This window comes from Anomaloglossus baeobatrachus, chromosome 7, assembly GCF_048569485.1.
Source record: "Anomaloglossus baeobatrachus isolate aAnoBae1 chromosome 7, aAnoBae1.hap1, whole genome shotgun sequence".
NCBI classification, from domain to species: Eukaryota; Metazoa; Chordata; class Amphibia; order Anura; family Aromobatidae; genus Anomaloglossus; species Anomaloglossus baeobatrachus.
The window spans coordinates 90,977,194-90,996,042 of record NC_134359.1 but is presented as its reverse complement, the minus strand read 5'-3'; the positions used below and the strand labels follow the sequence as shown (position 1 = coordinate 90,996,042).

Sequence of the window (18,849 nt, the reverse complement as noted above, 5' to 3'; positions counted from 1 at the left end):
GTTAATGGCAGCCCATAGCTGCCACTAAATCCTAGATTAATCATGTCAGGCGTCTCCCTGAGATACCTTCCATGAGTAATCTGTAAGTTACAGTGCCGTGCCGTGCCGTGTGCCGTGATTTTGTCACATAAGTGTTCTCAGTGTGCTATCCGTGATAATACATGGAGAACAGAAACTTTATGCTCTCCTGTCCCTGGCGCTGCTTTCGTGGTGCTGATGTCTTCCGCTCTCTGGTCTCTGGCCCTGCTGACTCCCCGCTGCTGCTTCCAGTCCTCTGTGCAGTGAATATGCAATGAGCATAATGAGTGAGGGTCGGAAGCAAGTGACAGTAGCGGCAGAGACAGCAGTGCTGGAGAAGGTGAGAGTAGAAATTCTTTTTTTTTCACAGAAACGTGGTTTTCTTCGGTACGTGTCACACTGATGTCACAAGGAGCACATCCGTGCGGTCCGTGTGACACCCGTGCTGCCAGAGAAAAATGGACAAGTCTACATGTGGCACACACGGACACACATATGCTCAACATGGACACACAGTCCATGTGAAAACACGCACGTGTGTCCATTGATTTTAATGGGTCTACGTTTCCCCGTGTCTCCGGTATGTGTGAAAATGGACGTCACGCGTACCGGAGACATGGATGTGTGAAGGGGGCCTAAGAAGACCACAGCAGAAATCATGTCCAATCACAGATTGATAATAAATAGATAATTGACTTTATATTGAATCCGTGCTCAGCTCTATACAGGTGTTCAAAGTGCGCTTTTGCCTCCTGAGCCGAACTCTTCTGAGCAGAATTTTGGGCAGTCAGTAGTTCTGAGGAACCGAACCCTCAAGAATAAACATAGAATTTCAGGGAGTCCAAAATATAAATTTTTTTTCCCAAAGTTTTTTGTGCCCTCCCCGTGGCAGCAGCCGGGCTGCTCAGATCCGGGTTCCCGGTGGCTCGAGGGTCTCCGGACCCAGGGGTCGTGCGGCCACTCAAATGAAGGGGGTATTTACAAGGGATAGTGTTAGAGTTCATGACGCCACCCGTGGTATGTGGTAATTTGGAGTACCACCACTGCTGTTGGGAGTACCCGGGAGTGATGGAAGGGAGCAGCCAGTTGTTGGGACCCTCCACGGGTAGGGGTGGATGCCCTGGGTCTCGTGAATGGTGTTTAGGGAGTGCCGTGGGGAGTGAAGGGGGTCACTTGCGTACTCACTTAGTCCAATAATCTGACACCGACAACTGGATAAACCAAAGTTATGGATACCGCTGCCGCTGAGGGGAGCTAGTTTGGGTCCCATCCCCGATGGTGTTGCCTGGTGATCCGTGACCTGCCTCCTGGCACTAAGTTTACTTCTCTGTTGGTCCCAGTAGCTTGGAACTAACCGGGTCCTGCTCCCCAGTATGGATAACTGTGGGAGCTTGCTCTCAGGGTTCACGCTTAGGATTTCCTGGACCGTTTTAGTGGAAAGTCCTATCCCCATCATTGCGCTAGTACACTGATTCTGGAGCGGGTGGAGAGCGGATCTTGAAGGCTCCGTTCTCGTCGGGTAAATTGTCAGGTTGCCTGAAGCTACTCCCTGACCTAGGGTCCACGTACTCCGTCCTGCCCTGGGCCCAGCCCGGTGTGATGGTACAAGGCCGCCGGCTGTACGATCCTTTGCGACCGGGGGTCCAGCTCCTACTAGGCCCAGACTACCGTCTGCTACCTAGTTGCTTCCAAGGAGCCCGGCTCCTGACCTCCTCTCTCCTTCACTTCCAATGCAACACTCCCCTGCTCCTCACACTCCTGACCTCCCCTTAACCAACCCCCCAAGTGGGGACCCTATTCCACTCAAGCCGTCTGGTGTGTCTGGTGGGTATTGTGCAGAGTGTACCTAGGATTTTATTAGCTGTTGTCGGCAACACCATGTAGTGGGGACCCGTAACCAAGGAGGAGGTGGATATTGCACAGAAGGGCAGATTGCACAATACCCTGTGACGACTTGATAATCCAGGGGCGTCACATTTTTCTTTACACTTTTTGCTAATATTTACGGTGGAATCAAGTCAATATTTTCAAAAGTTAATATAATGATCAAATCTCAATTACTGTCACATCTTTCATAAAATCATGTAACTAATTGCAATAAAACATTTATAGATAAATGTGTGATAATTATACGATCTCTACATCAAAGATAAATTAGAGCTACTGTACTATTAATCCTGTATTAGTATAAAAAATAAAATGTCACCACATATTCTAAAATTACAAGGTTTTTTGCCCGTAACTACTGCAAGACTGGCCTAAGTTACATTCTTTTTCTAAACAGACAGTACAATAACCTTTTATATTATTAGTAAATTGCAAAAACAAGTGGAATGATAAAACAGATATATCTTTGCTTCTACCTGGTTAAGAGGCTTCTTGTTGACACAGTTAATGCCGCCAATAGGAATGATATTTGGCATAATAGGTCTTGGAAAATCAAAGACAAAGTCAATTCTTAAAAGTATGATGGAGGCACGGCTGAAAAGGTCCAAAACTGTGATATCCCTATGCAAAAATTCAGAAGCTATATGGACAAATGGGGCATAAAATAGATTGTATGCTGTAGATTCAATTGAGCTCAGTATAAAGTTTTTAACTCTTTGCTTGAAGGTCATATGGTCAGTGTAGGCGGTGAGGAACCTGGGGACATAGGACGGTGGACTTGGAGACTGAGCTGCCGCTTGTTCCACTGAAAATAGAGCTCCTCGCATAAAAGATATGGAAGGAATAGACAAATGTTCACCAATAATTTCTGAACATGGGAAAACAGGATCACTCAACATAGCATCAAAATTGCTTGTTTCCAAATACTTGATAAGAGTTTCATTCTTGAGAAAGTTCTCACAAGCCGCAACAATAAGTTTGGTGCTATTGATTATTCTTTGATAAGTCAGCTTCATATTCTGTAAAAATGTCTTATGTTCAAAAACATCATAAGTGTATTCCTTCATGAATGACTCCATAAACTCTTTGGTGTACGGTGTATGCCAAGTTCTCACTGTGTAGTTGTCCATGTTCTTCAGATGAAAGTTCACTTCTGGGATCGATACCACAATTTGGTGACCTTTCTGAGATAGCTTGTCCACTAAAGAGCTCATACTAAGCCAATGGCTTCCATCCTGTGGGATCACGAGCAATTTGCCACTTTCGGTAAATTGAAATGTAATGAAGAATAGAAGACTTCTAATGACGATGCCACAGAACGATCGAGTATTCATGACTGGGTCCACCGCACGGCCAGAACTGAAAAAATTATCTTCACCCTGTGTTTTGCTTAATACAGCTTGAATAGCAAGCTGAAATTGGTCAAAAGTCACCACTCTGCATTTTTCAGAACATGCGATTTGACCTTTGTTTCTTAATAAATTAAAACGTTTCTCAATATTTGCCGTTGATATACACTACAAAAACTAAACATCAAAAGCTCAGTTAACGTGACCATAGTCTAGATAGCAGAGGACCCTTGTGCAAGAACAGTTTATGGGCCCTTTGCAGTTCAAGAGCTCATCATAATGTACAATTCCACCTTTGGAGCTGGCTGTGGCCATCTAACGTCTTATTTCGCTGTGCTGCTGCACAGTTTGCATCGATGATACTGTATGTCCGCCCTTGCCATAGAAATGATCATACATGCCACTTAAATATTTTAGCTTGAAGAGTAGTGGAGGTGGATATATACAATATAGAGATAAGTACAGATAATGCCCCGTACATCTAAGATAATTGTTGGCTGATGAATATCTGCCAGGACACGTCCTATAAACATGCATTTGTACACCATCTTAGCATGCATGTCTATTTATGCAAGAAGGGGACCAGCCTAAGTGATCAAAGAATTGGGCATGTTAACGTACATGTCAATTTTATCCGACATGGAAGATTTTAAAGGACAGCTTTTCAGGGACTTGTCAACATTTTTTTAATTTTAAGTGGTTATTCCAATTGGGCAGATTAAAGGGGGGTGCAATATTGTGCATAAATACAGTACTTCTGTGTGGTAGGTGCTCAAGTAGGATCCAGTCCCGGATGTAGCAAAGCGCAAATACTTGGCACTCAAATAGTTGAATAAACTGGTATTTTATTGCGTAAGCTTGACTAGAAACAGCACAGATGGTTCGGTCTAACATAGACCTTCATCAGTGTGCAGTGTCGACGTTCTGCTTAGCTTGTGAGTGAAAGTAGCGCTACTGTAGATCGCCACACAGCTTTGGACACCGCGATCTACACCAGCACTACTTTCTCTCACAAGCTGAGCAGACCTTCTACACTGCACACTGATGAAGGTCTATGTTACACCGAAACGTCTGTGCAGTGTCTTGTCAAACTTACATAATAAAATACCAGTTTATTCAACTATTGGAGTGCCAAGTATTTGCTCTTTGATTAAAGGGGGTTGTCTTGGTTTTGTTTTTTTTTACTATGTCCCTAAAAACTGATTTCAGAGAGCAATAGAGAAGGGTGTTCAAATGCCGCGCCAACAGATCACTCGTTCAGATGATGAAGACCAATGTCACTTTATTTGCATCTAGGTCTACGCGTTTCAGGAGCCCCTGCTCCCTTCCTCAGGACCGTCAGGTTAAAAATAACATCAAATCTGACGGTCCTGAGGAAGGGAGCAGGGGCTCCTGAAACGCGTAGACCTAGATGCAAATAAAGTGACATTGGTCTTCATCATCTGAACGAGTGATCTGTTGGCGCGGCATTTGAACACCCTTCTCTATTGCTCTCTGATATCTGCCACTGGGTGGCTGCAGCCGGGGATCGTGTTGTACATGCACATATAGTAGTTGTGACTGTCACAACTACATCAGGTGAGCAATATTACTCCCCCTTCCCCTCCCCACACATATTGGGGTAAGACCCTATTTGCGCTTGTTTGTCCACAGCTTTTTCCTATACCTAAAAACTGATTGACAGCCGGTGTCCCACGGTTAGGCAGCGGGGAGCAAACTGTCAGTCAGCATGATGTCATCAGTCACGCCCCATTGACAGAGCAGGGCAAAAAAAGAAGTCGCCACCCTGTTGATGAAAACTGAATCACTGGCATGAACGGTCAGTGACCATTCTGTGCCGACAGAGAATGGCGCCAGTCACAACAGACAGGTAGCTAGCAACTGCCAGTTAGTGCTAAGGCACATTGTTAAAAAAAATGAGTACTGGATGTACCCTTTATTGCATAATGACAGGATATACTAAAATTATCCAACAGGCGCGAGTCACAGTAGTGAGAACTGAATCTATCATGAGAAGGTGGGCTTGGTGTGCTCTGTCAAGAATGGAGCCGTGGCCACTCAACTGTGGCTTTCTCTACTGATTTGTAAGGGACATCTAAAATTGGAGAGCTATCACACTTGACAATATTCAGAGCTGCTTTAAGCAGTGAAGAGAAAGAACCACTCATAGATAGCTACCACACCATTCTCACCAATTTAGCAATTCAGACTATAGTTAATAGCTGGTATATAGAATAGGTAAGTATTCACAAACAAAGTTATACAATTAAAACAATTCTTTATTAGATATACATTAAAAGAAATAGTACCAAAACCAATAAAAGCATTCAAACATCAAGTATTACTGAATGCTGATGTAACGTGTGTGGGTGCGAGTGGGGAGTTTACCCACTGAACCAAGGCATCAATCTCTGACCTGGAGGAGTGTACCTGAATGGCTACCAAGGTGTGGATAGGCTTGCCCTGATAGATAGCTGCGCTAGGGAATCTCAGAACCTCGGCAGCTGGCACCAGAGGTACGGACACTGACAGTCTCTCTAATGGCAGATGCAGCTGGGACGGCTGATGTGGCAAGCTCAGCAGGTATGGAGCAACCACCACTAAGTGGCCACAAAGGTGAGGGTGCCGGCGTCCCCGCTGGGGGAGCGGGACAGGACAGTGCGAAGATGCCGGAGGCTGTATTACAGTTGAGTAATCAGCCCTAAAGGAAAACTATATACAAAGTCTATTTTTTGGGGCAGCGAAAATGGCCCCTCTTGGATACCCTACCTGTCCACTAAAGGTGGTGTCACACATAGCGACGACAACAACGACGTCGCTGCTAAGTCACCATTTTCTGTGATGTAGCAGCGACGTTCTGTTGCTGTTGCTGTGTGTGACATCCAGCAACGACCTGGCCCCTGTTGTGAGGTCGCCGCTCGTTGCTGAATGTCCTGCTTCATTTTTTCCACGTTGCTCTCCCGCTGTGAAGCACACATCGCTGTGTGTGACAGCGAGAGAGCAACGAACTGAAGCGAGCAGGGAGACGCCGTCTGCAAGCCTGCGGTAAGCTGTAACCACGCTAAACATCGGGTAACCAAGGGAAGCCCTTTCCTTGGTTACCTGATATTTACATTAGTTACTAGCACCGCCGCTCTCAGGCTGCCAGTGCCGACTCCTTGCACACGTAGCTGGAGTACACATCGGGTAATTAACCCGATGTGTACTCTGGCTAGGAGTGCAGGGAACAGGGAGTCGGCACTGGCAGCGTGAGAGCGGCGGACGCTAGTAACTAAGGTAAATATCGGGTAACCAAGAGAAGTGCTTTCCTTGGTTACCCGATATTTACCTTAGTTACGCTTCCACGTGTCGCTGCTGGCTGGGGGCTGGTCACTGGTCGCTGGTGAGATCTGCCTGTTTGACAGCTCACCAGCGACCATGTAACGACGCAGCAGCGATCCTGATAAGGTCAGATCGCTGGTCGTGATCGCTGCTGCGTCACTATGTGTGACACCACCTTAAGCTTGACACCTTAGAATACACAAGTGGTACCCGCACTCACCAAAGACTGACCCTGGCATTACCTAATGTCAGTTTTTCGTGAGTTGGGGGGGTGCCACTTGCATATTCTAGGGTGCCAACCTTCTCGGACAGGTAGAATATTCGATAAGGGCAATTTTTGATAACCCACAGTGACAGACTTTGTATATAGTTTTCCATTAGGGCTGACTACTCCGCCTCCAGTAACACTTGTTTTAATATTTTTATTGGTTTTAGCATTATTCCTTTTTAATGCATATCTAATAAAGAATTGTTTTAATGGCATAACTTTTCCTGTGAATACGTACAATGAAGCACATATTCACATGCATAAATGCCCCAGATTGGAATATCGCTTTTAACCTGTAATCTAGGTGATGGAAATAGTGCCTTCACATATCGTAATTTTCTAAAAGCCCATTAAAACAATCGATTAATAAATACAGACTGAGAAACGGACTTCAATCCTAGGTATATACATGTATATATTGACAAATGCATATTTTTTTCCAGGAAATAAGCCCTAGAAAGATAAAAAGTATTAATGGTTGTGAAAAGCTACTCACCTTGTCTAATTTCTGGTGTTGATCACTGCTATGTCCTGCAATAAGCACCATGTTTGGCAGAAGGGGTTTTGGAGGCTCCAGAACATGATCATATTTGTAGAAAAAGATCTCCGCCCGACTAAAGAGCTCAAGTAACTTAACTTCTTTATGTAAGAATTTTGAGGCCAATTTTGTATATTGTTTTGCTATTTGTTGACAGGTAATATATTCAATTGAATGAAGAAGCTGGCTTTTGATACGCTCCAAAAACCCATGTATATGATTTGGGTAATCCATGTCTGGAAACCTCATGGCCCTGCTGCACCAGCCACAAGGTAGCTTTGGCAAAAAATAAATAGATTGCAAGTGCAGCTGTTCTGCAAGGATAGGACCACAAGGAAACAATGGATCCATGATGGCAACATCAAAATTGCTTCTTTTCAAGAAATGGATCAAAATCTGATCATCTAGAAGATGCAAACAAGTAAGGGAAAGGACGGATGCCGTGTAAATCATCCTTCTGGATTCTGCACTTATTGCACTCAGAAGGCTTCCCATAAGAGACTTATCAAATGTATGTTCCATATATATATTTAGTCCGGGCTCCAAAAATGGAACGGTGTACATTTTAACGGTGAACCCTTGGGAGAAATCCTTGATCAGGTTGTTCTTGGGTACGACCAATACTACTTTGTGTCCTTTTTGATGCATTTTCTCCACCATACTATGCATGTCCATCCAGATATCAGAATCCTGGGCAATTACAAGTAAATTTCCACACTCAACCAGAGCAAAAAGGTTCAGTACCGCATATATCCAAAGACCCATACTATAATAGAAAATCCAGGACATTCCCAAGTGCTCAGTAATTCCTCCTAAGTTTCCAAGAATCAATCGGATTTGTAAATGCTTACTTACAAGTTTGTCTGTAATAAGCATACAGTAGAAAATGACTCTAATACATGGCGCTTTATGTACCTGAATGACTCAAACATTGAACACTCCCTTGTCTAACAGCAATTTATCACATTAGAGATAAAGCAAGCTAAACACTGCTTTACACTCTATACAGCCATGGCCGAAAGTGTTTTCACCCTTGAGATTGTTCCAGAAAATGAAGCATTTCTCCCTTTAAATTATTACAATTACAAGTTTTGTTACACTCATGTTTATTTCCTTTGTCTGTATTGGAACAACACAAAGAACAAAGGAAAAAAAGGCAAATTGAACATAATTTCACACAAAACTCCATAAATGGCCCACACAAAATTGTTGGCACCCTCAACTTATTGTTTGGTTGCACACCTTTTTGAATAAATAATTGAAATTAATCGCTTCCTATAACCATCAACAAGCTTTTCAACTGGAATTTTGGACCACTCTTCTTTTGCAAGCTGCTCCAGGTATCTCATATATGAAGGCGCCTTCGCCCAACAGTAATTTTAAGATCTTTCCACAGGTATTGAATACGATTTAGATCTGGAGTCATTGTTGCCACTTCAGAACTCTCCAGTGCTTTGTTTCCATCCATTTCTGGGTTCTTCTTGAAGTATGTTTGTGGTCATTGTCCTGCTGGAAGACCCATGGCCTTGGACGTAGCTTTCTTACTCTGGGCACTACATTGCAACCCAAAATTCTTTGGTAATTTTCAGATTTCAAGTCAAGGCACCCAGTGCCAGAGGCAGCAAAACACCCCAAAACATCTTTGAACCTCCACCATACTTGACTGTAGGTGCAGTGTTCTTTTCTTTGTAGGTCGCATTACGTTTTCAGTAGAATTATGTGCTTTACCAAAATGCTCAAACTTCGTCTCATCTGTTCAAAAGATGCTATCCCAGAAGAATTTTGGCTTACTCACATACATTATGGCAAACTACAACCTAGCTTTTTTATGTCTTTGTGCCAGCAGTGGGGTCCTCCTAAGTCTCCTGCCATAACATTTCATTTCATTCAAATGTGGACAGATAGTTTGTGCTGACACTGATGCACCCTGAGCCTGCAAGACAGCTTACATTTCTTTGGAACTTGATTGCAGCTTCTTATCCACCATGCAGACTATCCTGTATTTCAATCTTTCATCAATTTGTCTCTGCTGTCCACATCCAGGCAGATCAGCTACAGTACTATGGCTTGTGCATTTCTTTATTTATATTGCACACAGTAGACAAAAGAACATCAAGTGCTCTGGAGATAGACTTGAGATTGTTGATATTTTTCAACAATGTTGATTCTCAAGTCCTCAGAGAGTTCTCTTCTCCTCTTTCTGTTCTTCATGCTTAGTGTGGCACACACAGACACACAACTTTTCTAGAGATGAGCGAAGCCAAAACAGAAAAGTTTGGGGTTCATACTGGACACCGGGTGTTTGGGTCTTAGACTTTTTTTTAAAAAAAAAAAAAGTCTTTTTCCAAGTTTGGAGGGCTGTTCGTATGCTAATAAAGTTTGTTGAAAGGCTGCAGTGCAGCCAATCAACATGCTTTAGTGTATGCAGAAAATGCCTGTATGCTGCTGTGAACAATAAAGAAAACAAAATGATGTGGACTGCTGCCTATTTTTGATAACCATCACAGGTAAAGCAGACAGCTGTGAGCTGCAACCCTCAGTTTTTTGATTTTCCTTGGCTGGTTATCTAAAATAGAGGGGATCCCACACCATTTTTTTTAATTATTTAAATATATCATTAAAAAAATGGCGTGGGCTCAGCCCTAATTTTTATAACCAGCCAGGGTAAAGCAAAATGCTAGGGGCTGGTATTACCAGGTTGGGAAGGCCTATGGTTATTTGTCCTTCCCAGCCTAAAAATACCAGCTCACAGCCACCCCAGAAGTGACTCATCCATTCTCCACTCAGGTCCTTCATCTGTAAAGACCCCCGTAACACGCTAGGATTTATCTGACGATCTCAGTAGCGATGTGACTCTCCCAGATCGTAGTTACAATTTGCCGAGATCGCACATGGGTCATTTAGTAGCGGTCACACGTAAACATCTCACAAACGACGCAACAGCGATCAGCGATATATTGTTTGACCAAGGCGGTCGTGTGGATGTTGTTCATCGTTGGCAGAGTGTCAAACGTAGCAATATGTCTGCTGCGTTCCAAACGATGAACAATATTTTGAAACTGAACGACGTGTCAACGATCAACGATTTTCAACCTATTTGCGATCGTTCGGAGTCGCACGTAGGTGTCACAGGCAACAACGTCGCTAACGATGACGGAAGTGCATCACGGGAACCATGACCCCGACGACATATCGTCAGATAAATCGTAGCGTGTAACGGGGACTTTAACGGAAATGTAGAGGGCTACCATGTTACAGGTAGCACAAACGCTTTAGAAAAGAGCTATGGACCCCCCCAAAAGAAATACAACAAAATCTGTGCTCCCAAATCCAAATTCTATAGCACCCTCAAACCATTCCAGCAAAATCTGCACCATAATATGGCGATCCTTCCCTTCTAAGCCTTGCACTGTGCCTCAAAAGTAGTTTTTAACCATATGCGGGTTATTAGTGTTCTAAAGAGAAATTGAATAACAAATTGTAGTCATTCGTTTTCTTCCATTACCCCCTTTGAAAATTAAAAACTTGTGTCCAAAGCAACATTTTAGTGAAAAAAATGGTAATTTTCATTTACTCAGCCTAATGTTATACAATTCTGTGAATCACCTGAGGATTAAAAATGCTCACTACAGCCCAAGATCAATTGCTTCAGAGGTCTAGGATGTAAAATGCAGTCACTTGAGGGTGTTTCAGCTGTTTTGGCATGTTAGAGGCTCTTCAAAAGTGACATCTATTCCAACCAAAATGGTGATCCTTCTATGTATACTGAGCCATGCTGAGCACCCAAACAGTAGTTTTCCATGAAATGTGGCGTATGGATGTACTTAGGAGTAAATGCAGAACACATTTCCCCTGTTACCCTTCTTTAACCCCTTCAGCCCCGGGGCACTTTCCGTTTTTGCGTTTTTGTTTTTTGCTCCCTTTCTTCCGAGAGCCGTAACTTTTTTATTTTTCCGTTAATCTTGCCATATGAGGGCTTGTTTTTTGCGGGACAAGTTGTACTTTTAAAAGAAACCATAAGTTTTACCATATGGTGTACTGGGAAACAGAAAAAAAATTCCAAGTGTGGAAAAACTGCAAAAAAAAGTGTGATGGCACAATAGTTTTTGGGATGTTTTATTCACGGTGTTCACTATATGGTAAAACTCATGTGTGGGTATGATGCCTGAGGTCGGTGAGAGTTTGTTGACACCAAACATGTATAGGTTTACTTGTATCTAAGGGGTTAAAAAAATTCACAAGCTTGTCCAATAAAAGTGGCGTACGCTTTGCGCCATTTTCCGAAACACGTAGCGTTCTCATTTTTCTGGATCTATGGCTCAGTGACAGCTTATTTTTTGCGTCTCTAGCTGACGTTTCTAATAGTACCATTTTTGCTCAGATGCTACGTTTTGATCGCCTGTTATTGCATTTTGCGTATATTTATTTATTTTTTAACCCTTTAATTTTCAATGGGGGGAAAGGGGAGTGATTTGAACTTTTAGGTTTTTTTATTTTTTAAAACTTTTTTTTACTTTTTTTTTTATTTTACTAGTCCCCCTAGGGGGCTATAGCGATCAGCAATCCGAGCGCTCTTATCTATCTGCTGATCACAGCTATGCAGCTGTAAACAGCAGATAGTCACTTCCTGTTTCCCTCTGCTCCAGGCCAAGGGAAAACGAAAGTGAAACGTCATAGCTGCAGGCGTCATCACATGACCCTGTGATACAATGGCAACCACCGAAAGTCACGTGATCACTCACGTGACTTCCGGTGGGGGCGGTGGTAAGTGATAATCTTCACCGCGAATATATACATCTCCCTGCCAGACTTTGGCAGCAAGATGTAAGGGGTTAATGTTACGGGTGGAATGCGATTCCACTCGTAACATGCAGGCACACATGTCAGCTGTTGAAAACAGCTGATATGTGTGCCGATCCGAGCCGCCTGCCCGCGGCAGGGGGCGGGGCTTAACAGGACACGCTCCATGACGGATATATCCGTCCATGGTCGTGAAGGGGTTAAAATAAAGAGGTTGGGAGTTAAAGCAACATTTTTGTTGGAAAAACATGATTTTTATTTTCATGGCTCAACATTATAAAATTTTGTGAAGCACCTGGGGGTTCAAGGTGCTCATTACACATCTAGAAAAAATCCTTGACATTTGTGGGGGTTTTCTACTGTTTAGGCACATGAAAGGTTCTCCAAGTGCAATATGGAGTCCGCTATCGATTTCAAGGAATTTTGCGTTGCAAAAGTCAAAGGGACTCCTTCGATTCTGTACCCTGCCATGAACCTAAGCAGTAGTTTTCCACCACATATGGGGTACCAGCGTACTTAGGAAAAACTTCCCAAGAAATTGTATGCTCCATTTTCTCCTATTACTCTTGTGATAAATCAAAATTTGGGGATAAAGTAACATTTGTGTGGGAAAAAAAATTAACTTTTCATTTTTTCCTTCTACATGGACACAGCCTGGTTATAGAGTGGAGTGCTCATTCAGAAAGAAATGCACTATAATTATATCAAAAAGACTGACCCACACATCCAACAGGTGTGAACAGGTACTAACTGAAAACACAATATAACTACAAAAATACATACAGCTGCACTCTAGAATGCTAACAATGAATAAGGGAACTGTGGTATTGCATTACTTCTATTCATTGTTAGAATTCTAACAATTCTGTGTCCATTCTTTATAGCTGGATCCTTCCTCCCCAGACATGTAGGTTTTTAACACAGATAGAGGCATTTAAATTGGGGTCCCAGTATATTGAGATCACCTTGCCGCTGGTACCGGGCTCACATTTATTGGCCAATACATAAGCTAAGTATCTCTTTTTTCAAATATTCCTATAGCAGTAATGCAATACCAGAATTCCCTTATTCATTGATAGCATTCTAGAGTGCAGCTGTATGTATTTTTGTAGTTGTATTGAGTTTTCAGCTAGCACCTGTTCACACCTGTTGGATGTGCGGGTCAGTGTTTTTGATATAATTGTCATGTAGCTCTGGGATAGCAGGGCAATGCAAGATCAGACAAAAGTGTCATGGCCTATAGGGGAAGAAATGACTGTTGGCACTGCAAATATTATCGACAAGCCACTGGGGACAAGAACAAAATTATTCTACCACTGCTTTATATTAAGCTAGGATTAATGAAGAAATTTGTTAGGGCTTTAGACAAATCGGGTAATTGCTTCAAGTACATTTGTAGATCATTCCCTGGAGTGCGCCTGGAAAAACTAAAAGCTGGAATTTTTGATGTGCCTCATATTCGTAAACTCATGAACGATTCCAATTTTACCAGGCGTCTGTGTAACGTTGTTTCCTGTAGACATTGTGCATGAGTCTACAAGCTCATTGTCTGGTCCCTGGATCCTGTTCCAGATTCAGTACTCGTCCGTATGCCTGAACTAGTCCTGAACCTAAACCCGAACCTGTCCAAGTACAGTAACCAACCTAACCTGTTCCAGTATCCTGGTCCCTGTTCATGTTCCTGATTCTGTTCTTGTATCCTGGTAACAGCCTGAGTTCCTGATCCGTTTCTGTGTCCTGGTACCAGCCTAAATTACTGTCTCTATTCCTGTGTCCTGGTACCAGCCTGAGTTCCTGATTCATTACTGTTTCCCAATAACAGCCTGAGTTCCTATATTCATTCCTGTGTCCCGGTACTAGCCTGAGTTCCTGATCCTTTTATGTGTCCTAGTACCTACCTGAGTTCCTGATCCATTCCTACAGTTAGGTCCAGAAATATTTGGACAGTGACACAATCTTCGCGAGTTGGGCTCTGCATGCCACCACATTGGATTTGAAATGAAACCTCTACAACAGAATTCAAGTGCAGATTGTAACGTTTAATTTGAAGGTTTGAACAAAAATATCTGATAGAAATTGTAGGAATTGTACACATTTCTTTACAAACACTCCACATTTTAGGAGCTCAAAAGTAATTGGACAAATAAACCAAACCCAAAAAAAAAATTGTTAATATTTTCAATATTTTGTTGTGAATCCTTTGGAGGCAATCACTGCCTTAAGTCTGGAACCCATGGACATCACCAAACACTGGGTTTCCTCCTTCTTAATGCTTTGCCAGGCCTTTACAGCCGCAGCCTTCAGGTCTTGCTTGTTTGTGGGTCTTTCCGTCTTAAGTCTGGATTTGAGCAAGTGAAATGCATGCTCAATTGGGTTAAGATCTCGTGATTGACTTGGCCATTGCAGAATGTTCCACTTTTTTGCACTCATGAACTCCTGGGTAGCTTTGGCTGTATGCTTGGGGTCATTGTCCATCTGTACTATGAAGCGCCGTCCGATCAACTTTGCGGCATTTGGCTGAATCTGGGCTGAAAGTATATCCCGGTACACTTCAGAATTCATCCGGCTACTCTTGTCTGCTGTTATGTCATCAATAAACACAAGTGACCCAGTGCCATTGAAAGCCATGCATGCCCATGCCATCACGTTGCCTCCACCATGTTTTACAGAGGATGTGGTGTGCCTTGGATCATGTGCCGTTCCCTTTCTTCTCCAAACTTTTTTCTTCCCATCATTCTGGTACAGGTTGATCTTGGTCTCATCTGTCCATAGAATACTTTTCCAGAACTGAGCTGGCTTCATGAGGTGTTTTTCAGCAAATTTAACTCTGGCCTGTCTATTTTTGGAATTGATGAATGGTTTTCATCTAGATGTGAACCCTTTGTATTTACTTTCATGGAGTCTTCTCTTTACTGTTGACTTAGAGACAGATACACCTACTTCCCTGAGAGTGTTCTGGACTTCAGTTGATGTTGTGAACGGGTTCTTCTTCACCAAAGAAAGTATGCAGCGATCATCCACCACTGTTGTCATCCGTGGACGCCCAGGCCCTTTTGAGTTCCCAAGCTCACCAGTCAATTCCTTTTTTCTCAGAATGTACCCGACTGTTGATTTTGCTACTCCAAGCATGTCTGCTATCTCTCTGATGGATTTTTTCTTTTTTTTCAGCCTCAGGATGTTCTGCTTCACCTCAATTGAGAGTTCCTTAGACCGCATGTTGTCTGGTCACAGCAACAGCTTCCAAATGCAAAACCACACACCTGTAATCAACCCCAGACCTTTTAACTACTTCATTGATTACAGGTTAACGAGGGAGACGCCTTCAGAGTTAATTGCAGGCCTTAGAGTCCCTTGTCCAATTACTTTTGGTCCCTTGAAAAAGAGGAGGCTATGCATTACAGAGCTATGATTCCTAAACCCTTTCTCCGATTTGGATGTGAAAACTCTCATATTGCAGCTGGGAGTGTGCACTTTCAGCCCATATTATATATATAATTGTATTTCTGAACATGTTTTTGTAAACAGCTAAAATAACATAACTTGTGTCACTGTCCAAATATTTCTGGACCTAACTGTATATCCCAGTACCAGCCTAAGTTCCTGATCTGTCCTCTGTTCCGGTACCAGCCTGAGTTCCTGAATCCATTCCAGTGTCCCAGTACCAGCCTGAGTCCCTGATCCGTTCTTGTAACTGGTGCTAGCCTGAATTCCTGATTCCTTCTTGTATTCCAGTACCATCCCAAGTTCCTGATCTGTTCCTGTGTCCCGGTACCAGCTTGAGTTCCTGAATCCATTACTGTGTCCCGGTACCAGCCTGATTTCCTGATCAGATCCTGTGCCCCAGTAACAGCTTAAGTTCTTGTAACTGTTCCTGTGTCCCGGTACATCTGAGTGTTACTGAATTCATGTTCCTGTCTGAACCTTAATATAAACCTGAACCTGTCCGTAACAGCTGCCCTATCTGTACCTGAACCTGAACCAGTCCCATCTGTTCCAGTACCAGTTTCCACCTTGACGGTTCAGCTTCTACAGTTCCAGGGACTACCTTGGAGTAGAACCTTGTGGCTACCTGCAACACAAACCTAATTTCACCACCAGAGGCTTGTCACATGGAGTTTTTCTCAAAAATTGCCGATTGTCATGGTGGCATCAGACGCTGTTCACACTACAGATTCTGACACTCCACACTATAGTTTCTATGGTGTTTCTGAGTTACACAGGCAGGCTCGGGCGTCAACCAACTGTGTGCTCTTTCATGGTCAGGTTACCAAGACTTAACCTCTTCTAGCCTGCTGGTTACATCTGGGATTACATGATGGTGGAAACCTATCACATCTGCTCCCCGCCTTTGTAAGATGGTGGAATCTGTCTTCCCATGCCGACTATAGTTTATTGCTGTGTTAGGCCTCTGCCACACTCACGTGAAATTCACGCACGTGCCGAGAGACACGTATTTTCCCTGCGTGTTGCGTGCAGGTAAGTACGTGTCTCTGGTACGTGCGTGACACGTGTGTTCTACGTGTGCTATCCGCGATAGCACACGTAGAACCGGTAATTATTATACTCACCTGGTCCTTCCTGATGTCCGCGCTGCTGTCCGTGGTGCTGATCCTCGGTCTCCAGCCCTCCCGTCTCCCCGCTGCTGCTGCTGCCAGGCAGTGAAGTGAATATTCAATGAGAATAATGAGCGGCGGTCGGCAGCAAGAGGCAGCAGCGGCAGAGACAGGAGGGCTGGAGAAGGTGAGTTAATGTTTTGGTTTTTTTTCACTGACATGTGTGTTTTCTCCGGCGTGTGTCACACGGGACCGCATCCACACTACACCCGTGTGGTGCGGGTGCGGGCCGTGTGACACCCGTGCTGCGGGACAAAACACTGACATGTCAGCGCTTTCAAAAACGCACACACGTACAAACGCACACGGACACACGTTCCGTGTGGTTTTACGTGTGTGTGCCTGCTACAATAGGGTAGCATTGGTTAAAGTGTCTCCGTGCCGCCGGTACGTGTAAAAAATGACAAACACGTGCCGGAGGCACGAATGTGTGGCGCTAGCCTTAAGCTGTGTGGTGTTTGTGTCCCAGTCCTGCTGGTGATTATATTGCGTGGTGCTTTGGATTGTATTGGAGTTGTTGTGGAATTCTCCTGTTGACTTGTTGTTTCCTCCCTGCTCTTATTTTCCTCCTTCCCTCTTATTCTCTTATACCTCTGTGTGAGTGTGCTGTGAGATAGACAAACAGGGGAAACTAAAACTATATCTGTTGGTTTTATCCCACTCCTGTCCCAGACCTCCCCAGTGGTAGGGGGGAAGGGGGTATAAGATCAGGGCTGGTCACGAGCAGGGCTAGGAAAGTGGCTCAGACACCCTCATCTTCACAGGTAACTCTGAGATCAAGGATAGCTAGGGTTCACCCAGCCTTAGGGCCAGTCTAGGAGCCCCTGTCCCAAGCTTTCTCCATGACATCCATGACAAAGCTCTCGAGAAGACCAGGTAGCCACTTCCTTATACCTTTATTAAGGTAAGCCCATGATCCATGGTCTAGTGCAGTCATGGCGAACCTTTTACAGGCCGAGTGCCCAAACTGTAGCCCTAAATCAATTTTTTTTTCCGAAGTGCCAACCAATCCTATTATATAAATAATTGATTGTAACCTTACCTTTGCCGTCTTCTCTTCTCTTCAGCAGGGGGCATCACGCTCATGCATGCTTACCACACAATGAAGCTGAGCCCTTTCCAGACACAGCAGTTGGATTGATCTTTCTGGAAAAGATTGCAGCCTATTAGACAGAAATTTTAGCATGGAATGCAATCAGATGTCACCCTGTAATCCACATCTATATTTCAAAGTCTGAACATCTTGAAATCCCATAAAGACGTAGGAGTTGCTCCTCTCCCCTTTGATTCTGTAGTTCTGTCCCCCTTCCTGGGCCACTTCCTGGTAAACATGTCCCCCATCCTGATATACGTATATTTCCTACATTCTGGTATATTTGTCCACATCATGGCCCCATCCTAGTAAATGTACCCCATCCCAGCAAATTCCCCATCCTGGTAAATGCACCCCATTCCTGGTAAATGTACCCCATCATTGTAAATGTATCCCATCCTGGCATGTTCCCCCATGCTGTTAAATGACCCCATCCTGGTAAATGTACCTCATCCAAGCATGTTCCCTTATCCTGATAAATGTCCCTGGTAAATGTACCCCATCCTGATAAATGCACCCTTCCTGCTAAATGTTCCCCATCCTGGCATTTTTCCTCATCCTGGCATGTTAATGTACCCCCATCCTGGCATGTTTCCCCCCATCCTTTCATGTTCCCCCCATTCTGGTAAATGTATCCCTTCCTGGCATGTTCCCCTTCCTGCTAAATGTACCCCATCCCGGCATGTTTTTCCCCATCCTTGCATGTTTCCCCCATCCTTGCAGCCATGTTTCCACCCCATCCTTGCAGTCATGTTTCCTCCCCATCCTTGCAGCCATGTTTCCCCCATCCTTGCAGCCATGTTTCCCCCATCTTTGCATGTTTCTCTCCCTCTTTGCACGTTTCCCCCATCTTTGCACGTTTCTCTCCATCTTTGCACGTTTCCCCCATCCTTGCAGCCATGTTTGCCCCGTGCTCTCCGTGTTTGCCCCGTGCTCTGTTTGTTTACCCTGTGCTCTGTTTG

General features: G+C 43.9%; 1 protein-coding gene across 4 annotated transcripts in view; it reads right to left on the bottom strand.

The window, feature by feature from the left end:
- The window catches only part of LOC142245118 (UDP-glucuronosyltransferase 1A1-like), a 195,460-nt gene that overhangs the window by 60,994 nt on the left and 115,617 nt on the right, over window positions 1-18,849 (bottom strand). Inside the window, exon 1 of one of the 4 annotated variants that reach the window (XM_075317464.1) lies at window positions 2,382-3,253. The exons of the other annotated variants lie outside the window; for them this stretch is intronic. Coding sequence (XP_075173579.1) covers window positions 2,382-3,239 — 858 coding nt within the window. The 5' untranslated portion in view covers window positions 3,240-3,253. Of the gene's footprint in view, window positions 1-2,381; window positions 3,254-18,849 lie in introns of those variants that run through there. 4 annotated transcript variants of the gene reach the window in all.